Raw genomic sequence first — 7,187 nt, 5'->3', positions numbered from 1 at the left:
CAGGAATTAAGTATGCTTAAAAAGAGAGAAAAAAACCAGGAGCTACAGTAACATGTACCAGGCCACATTTCACTTGGTTTTACTTACTGTGTAATGTAAGGTTACAAGAGCAGAATTACTTGCGTTCTTAATTTGTAGAATGATTTGTTTTCATTTTACAGACGAACAGCAGTTCCAGTGTCCATTTCATAAACACATATTTGATATCAGGACACTTACTGTGGATTGTGGAATTAAATCAGTGTTTGCTGTACCTGAAGGAGTTGGTGATGACCGCAGCATGCAGGATGCTGAATTTGAGCCATCTGAAATACTCTTGTCAGATGAGGGAAAATAACCGTATGGATGCACAAGAAGTTTGGCGCTCTGAGTTACAGAGATATTTTCATCTGTGCTCTTACTGCTGAGAGAGTGTGGACCCTCAGAACTTCCATCTTTAAAAAAAAGGGAAAAAAAAGAGCGAGCTGTATGTATTACTTCTATGCTCAAATAAAATATAGCCATCAGAAATTATTTAGAGTAATTCCATAAAACAAGTCATAATCAACGTAAATTCACTCCAAATACATTATTCCTTACACCCAAGTTCTGAGTACCTTTATGTCCCTCAACTTTTACCATGGGTTTAGGTGTCTTGTTTTATTTTAAAAGAACATTGAGAGAATAAATCCAGTAGATATGAACTTGGAAAAAAAAAAAGCTCTGTTCAACAGAAAGAATGTGTACGGACTGTAAGAACAAAGTGACTTCTTCAAGTGTTTCAAGAGGTAGCGAGGAAAGTCAGCATGAAAGCCAACTAATTTATTTTGATGAAGTTTGGCAGCATAACAAAGGTGAAAAGATTGAAAGAATCAGGTGGAGGGAAAGAACATGAAGACCAATCGTGACATTTGGTGGGAAGCCAATAGAAGCTTCTGGTAGTCCATCAAAACAGCATATAACTTCAAGAAAGCTTCATGTAAACGTCTGCAAAGAAAGGGGAAGAAAAAGCGGGTTTATCAGGTGGAAAGCTCAATAGTTCTATTTTTAGGATATTTTATGGCAAAAAAAGATGATGGATATGAGAGCAGCAACAGGAATGACTCAAAGAAGAGAGGATGAATAGCTGATGAGAGACCAGTCATAGGGCATATGCCTAATTCTGTGTACAGTTTTCATTACAGACTTTCACAGTGTCGCTTGATAAAGAGCTACAGAAATGTTAACCAAGAACAAGAGATGCGGGTGTAAGAATTTAGATGAACATGTAAAACCACAGTAAAAACAGGTAGCCCCCTAGACAGCTCAGGGTTTATAGATACCCACCCAGTGGATATATTTGAAGGTGTATTCCTAGATCAGAGTGTTGACCTCTGGAAGAACGTGGCTGCAAGTAAGAGGATCATGAACAAGGAAGTGTGAGAGAAACAACACGCTTATTATTTTAAAAAATGATGGATTGGAACTCACAGTAACTAGCATTTCATTTCACCAGAGAGAGAAAATAAGGTAGGCAGAGCTATGTAGTGTGAAGCAGCAAACGTTATCTACTGCATGAATGAGAAGGTATTAGGGGACAACTGACGTGAGTGAAAAAAATCACTTGAGAGAACAGCTCTGATGGGATAGATTGTTAGAGATCTTCAGACGTACACAGATCTTTAATAGCCTTAGAGACAAAACCAGACTGGGATATAAGCTGGCTAGGGAAGTAAAATGAAAGAGACTGAAAGTTAGAATGCAGCTCCTAACTCTAAAGAAGCAAGTTTCTGAAAAAGTCTTCTAATTGTATTGGTGGACAAAACAACTCAACTAAAATCTATAGTCATTAACTTCTACCTAGGTGGCACGACAAATTCATTTCTTGCCAACAGCTACCCAGGAACAGATTTTTCACCTGAAACAATTGCATGTAATTTAGGCAAAGTAAGAAGAACGTCTGTCTTGCTTTCCATTATAAACTACTTGACACAGTTATTGGCAAAGTAATGACAAACACTTTTGCTGTGGTACGGTTTTGTAGACACTATTTTAACAGGCATTACGGTATCTACCCATGCAACAAAGTCTAAGCAGTGACTCTGTAAAGGACCACCAACTGATCAATCAGATTAACCTCACCAATGACCTCCACAAGCAGATATGACAATTTTTTACAGGAACCAGCAACAAGAAGGGCTGACGTCATTATCTTATATTCAGTCTAATGTTCCAATTTCTAAAATGCATCACAACGTTCCTATTAAGCTTTGTAACCAGAAGTTATTCTTCATCTTTAAGATTTTCATGCTATGTGTATAGATAAATTCTTTGGTAGAGGTACAGCCAAATTAAACTACATATACTTTCTGCCCTTTTCCTCTCTCACTCAAATTCCTTAAGCCTCCCCTAATTTATTTTCCCTGGAATTCCTGATTTATTTGTATCTTTCTAGTACATTGAGCACAAGTCCAGAACTGTGGATGTGTTCAGACAGAAGCTGGAAAAGAAACTGCCCATGGCCTCCCACCTCTGTCAAGAGTATCTGCAGCTTTGCAGCACCTCAGCATGCTTTTTGATGCTCTGCTTTATAACACTGAAGTCTATCAGCTTGTCTGCTTTCACGTCACTGGTCTCTGTAAGGCCAATGGACGCTCCATTCTTTTGAAATATACGTTTGCACTTTTCAAGTGCAGTTTTAGTTTCACAATGTATTGCTATTTCACCTGGGTCTCATCACATTTTTCTGGCTTCTGATGTCAGCAAAACCTCAAAATTAAGTTTTGATGGGAATTTTGCCAATTTTTATTCAGAAAAGGTGACAGATAATAATGGTCTGTGCAGATATTTTTTCAAGGCAATCTATTTAATTAAAGCCGTTTTATTTATTGAATCAATAATGATAGACAGGTTGGGCTGCATTAGAAACTTCCAGTTTACTCAGCTTTAGGAGTGCCTTAAAATGTTTAACCCTTTTTATTTTTAAAAGCAGTTCACAAATGATTAACTAAACTGCCAAGAGTCTGAAGGGACAAGTACATGCTATCTCTGCACTCATGACCCTGAACAGGAAAACTGAAGCTGTGAGCTGAGAGTGGGGAGTACTGCAGTGACAAGAACAGAAAAGCAGAGCTAAAATACTCTATTCTTTTTACTCGGAGCACTAAGTTTACAAAACACATCTCTCCTCTGACATAAACAGAGATCCAGCCATTTACTGTGCAAATGCAATGTTACAGTCAGAGAGAAAAGCTGCACTGGCAACTTAAATTACATGAATCATAATATCTCTACCTGATGAGAGAATATTACACTTGGAAACAGACTTGGGTCTTGATATCTCTGGAGAGATGCTCCGAAGGGGAAGCGCATCACATTGTATGGAGCCCAAATATGTTTCCTGAAATTATTCCAGTTGCATAAAGAAAATGCACGTTAAATAAACACAGAGTTGCAGTCATTTACAGAATACTTTCCCATCACTGCCTTTTCTCTACTATCTAAATGCTCAATAGACAGCACAACTGAAATACAGTGAAACATATCTATGTAATCCTAATAACTGTGTTTTTCCAAAGCTGACAGCAATTTTCCATAGCAGTTTAATTGTTAGTAAGAATCAAAAGAAGCAGCATTAGGAATCAAAATGTAAAAGCAGATCTATATGACCCTACATAAGGATGCTCTGTAGATGTGTAGAGCAGGAGTTGCAGACACTGTGTGCTGCATTCCTCCTTGATGGAGTGGCTTTCTTACACTTAGAGGATATACCAAACTTGCCTTTCTTATTTCTGCCTACCCACCCTTTACTACCTTCACCTATGTGGCTATGCATTTCTTACACCCCAGCTCAACTAACACATCTTACGCCTTTCTTGACCGCACAAGAAAGCAAACTGCAGAACAATTCCCCTTTACTAAGTTAACTCCTCTTTGAAGCTCTCAAGATCTTTGATGATGCCAACATACCAAATACAATACGTAAAATATTTACCTCTTGGAGATTCAGTGGTATATTTAGAGTTATCTGCTCCACATCTGCTTTCTTTCCACTCTTGTTAATATGTTGTGATTCATATAGTGACTGGAAGACATATTTACCTGTATTAAATTTCTGCTACATGAAAAGATGACAGCTCTGTACAAACATATTCTTCAGCCAGATATAAGATTAGGTAAATGACAAAGGAGATTACATTTCTTTTAGAAAGCAAGTTACCAACGTATATGACCAACTCATGACTGTAACAAAAGCCACTTACCTTTGATCTTTTTAACCGAATTACTGCTTCCAGCATAGTTATTTCATCAAATGTTCGCAGGACTGGCTCAAGGTCTATCAAACACTCTAAACAAAGAAACAGTACTTTGATGAATGATTTAAGGTGGAAATTTTCATTTTTCTAAAGCTACCCTCTTTCATTTACAAAAGTGATTTGTCTATTGATACATATCAAACTCTTTGCACTGCTATACAGAAGTTTCTTGGTCTCACCTGTTACAAACAAAACGGTTTCACATCACCAGAACAAACCCTGTCCTCGTCTGGCCACCTCAGCACTCTGGACCAAAAGAGATCCAGGACTGCACCCAACCGCAAGTCTTGCACTCCTGGCATGGATAGATCAGTGGGTTTGCTACATCTCAAGGTAGACCCAGCAAGCCTCTCTCTCATTTGCTAAATGGAACCAAACAGCAAAAGACCTCAGAGTCGGCCACTGTCTTCCCACTCCAAAGATATGTATGAGGAAAAAAAACACCCCCCCCACCTCCAGCAAAATCCAGAACAGATGCTGTGCAGCAGGGCCATCGAAAATGGTGACAGTCGAGGCACTGATCTATCACATCCAGGGAATCCAAATCAGTGTCCCCATGTTCACCTAAGGTAGCAATTCAAAGAAGCTAACATCATCTGCTCACATAGGGAGACACATGACAATCCAGTAAGTGAGTGAAAACCTTATGCTACGCTCCCTTGCTTTCCAGTGCTGAAAGGTTTACAAAACTATGTATTTCAAATTTTGAGATGACTGTATTATAAAAATGTCTCACTGGAACAGTTCTGAAGTAAAACAAAACCTCAGGAAAGGGTGACGGCATATCACAATTCTACTGCATCTCTATGGACTTCTCACGTTTGGCAAAATCCATTTACCATACTAGCAATCCATTGCTCCGCATCCTTATGAACATATCTTTATTTTTACTACAATTTTACCACAGTTCTCGCACATTAACTTTTTTCCATTAGCATCCTCAAGACATACATTTGATACTGGGATTCTTTTTTTCTTGCATCAGCTAGAGAACTTTTACGGGTTTGGCACTCCGTTTTTCACACTGAAATACTAGCACTGTTATTTTTTGTTGACTATAATTAAACTGTAGGTTTATATGCATTGTATATATATACACATTGTATATAAATGTATATTTTTATATATATATACACATTCCAAGTATATGCAGAAACACAGTCATAAGTAGTCTTTATCCCTTCTTCGTAGGGGAAACCTAACTTTTCTATTTGAAAATTATTTAACAAAAAGGGCCTTCAGGAGTTTTGGTTATTTGCCCCCTCTGTGCTGTGGTAATCGCAAAATTTCTCAATCAATTAGCTTTTCTTCCCTTATTTTTGCTACGGTTTTGCAACTTCCTCTTTCCTTTCAAGATAGTAAAGTAAGGGAAAAAGCAATGCATGTTTTCTTCAAAGACCATCTTACTACAGACATGGCACTAATAACAGAACTCAAGTTAGCTCACACATTTTAGTACACACCCCAGGTAATTATCCCTTCAGCGTGACCATAGACTTCGATTACTATTTTGTTTTGATTAACTGACACAGGAAATCAAGGATACATAAGGAAATACCATGATGTGTCTATTCTTTTTTATTTTAAAAAACATTATAGATAGATATAGTTCCTTGCTTGGGGAAAAAAAAAAAACATAGAATTATTTAGATTGGAAAAGACCTTTAATATCATCAAGTCCAACCATTAACCTAACATTGCCAAGTCCACTACTAAACCACGTCCCTAAGTACCACATCTACACGCTTTTAAACAGTTCTAGGGATGGGGACTCCACCACTGTCCTGGGCAGCCTGTTCCAGTGCTTCACAACCTTCTCTGTAAAGAAATTTTTTCCAACGTTCAGCCTAAATCTCCCCTGGTGCAACCTGAGGCCATTTCCTCTCGTCCTATTGCTTGTTACTCGGGAAAAGAGACTCACCCCCATCTCACCACAACCTTTCAGGTAGTTGTGAAGAGTGATAAGGACCCCCTGAGCCTCCTCTCCAGGCTAAACAATCCCAGTTCCCTCAGCCGCTCCTCATCAGACTTGCTCTCCAGACCCTTCACCAGCTTCGTTGCCCTCCTCTGGACACACTCCAGCAGCTCAATGTCCTTCTTGAAGTGAGGGGCCCAAAACTGGACACAGTACTCAAGGTGTGGCCTCACCAATGCTGCGTACAGAGGGACAATCACTGCCCTGCTCCCGCTGGCCACACTGTTCCTGATAAAAGTCAGGAGGCCATTGGCCTTCTCAGCCACCTGGGCACACTGCTGGCTCGTGTTCAACTGGCTGTCAACCAATACCCCTAGATCCTTTTCCGCTGGGCAGCTTTCCAGCCACAATTGACAGTTATACAAACCAGACTCATGCCAAAATAACCTGACATTTCAAGACGTTCTTAACACAAAAATAAGAATGCCTCCAAAAAGGTCATGTAATTAATTTTGGACTGTAAACTGAACCTGAAGATTGTCTATGTGTTTGGTTGTGAACCCATTTTATCCTCTGCCAAACTGATGCAAAAATAATGAAGTTATGAACATTTCTTTCTAAGCTATCTGAACTGCAACTTCCTAACACTCTCCAGCTCAAAGGATGTATGCCTATAAAGGTTTTCAAAATAGTAAGCAGATTTCTGTTCGCCAAAGCCACAAATTAACATTTCAATTTTTTCTACTTGTAACATTAAAAAACAAACCCTAAAAACGAACCCCACCAGAACCAACTAAAAAACCCATGTATTTCAGGTTTGAGTAATTTTATTCTCTTCCTAACCAGTTAAAATTGTTTGTGCCAGAGCAACTGGACTGTTCTACAGTTGAATACTTACGGTAACTCTTAGTTTACAGATTTGCCCCTCCAAGGTATTCAGCTCTCCCTACAGAATTAGGATCATGATTTCTACAGGCTTAGAGAGGAAGGATTTAAAG

General features: G+C 38.8%; 1 protein-coding gene across 1 annotated transcript in view; it reads right to left on the bottom strand.

The window, feature by feature from the left end:
* RIPK2 (receptor-interacting serine-threonine kinase 2) overlaps nucleotides 1-7,187 on the bottom strand; it is an 18,302-nt gene that overhangs the window by 1,473 nt on the left and 9,642 nt on the right. The window contains exons 6-9 of the mRNA XM_010132464.1: nucleotides 4,221-4,306; nucleotides 3,953-4,042; nucleotides 3,253-3,358; nucleotides 255-434 (exon numbers count right to left, since the gene is read on the bottom strand). Of these exons, the coding sequence (XP_010130766.1) occupies nucleotides 255-434; nucleotides 3,253-3,358; nucleotides 3,953-4,042; nucleotides 4,221-4,306 (462 nt within the window). The remainder of the gene's footprint in view (nucleotides 1-254; nucleotides 435-3,252; nucleotides 3,359-3,952; nucleotides 4,043-4,220; nucleotides 4,307-7,187) is intronic.

The sequence above is a fragment of the Buceros rhinoceros genome, unplaced genomic scaffold (assembly GCF_000710305.1).
Source record: "Buceros rhinoceros silvestris isolate BGI_N320 unplaced genomic scaffold, ASM71030v1 scaffold14173, whole genome shotgun sequence".
NCBI lineage: Eukaryota > Metazoa > Chordata > Aves > Bucerotiformes > Bucerotidae > Buceros > Buceros rhinoceros.
This window is presented reverse-complemented; position numbering and strand designations above follow the sequence as displayed.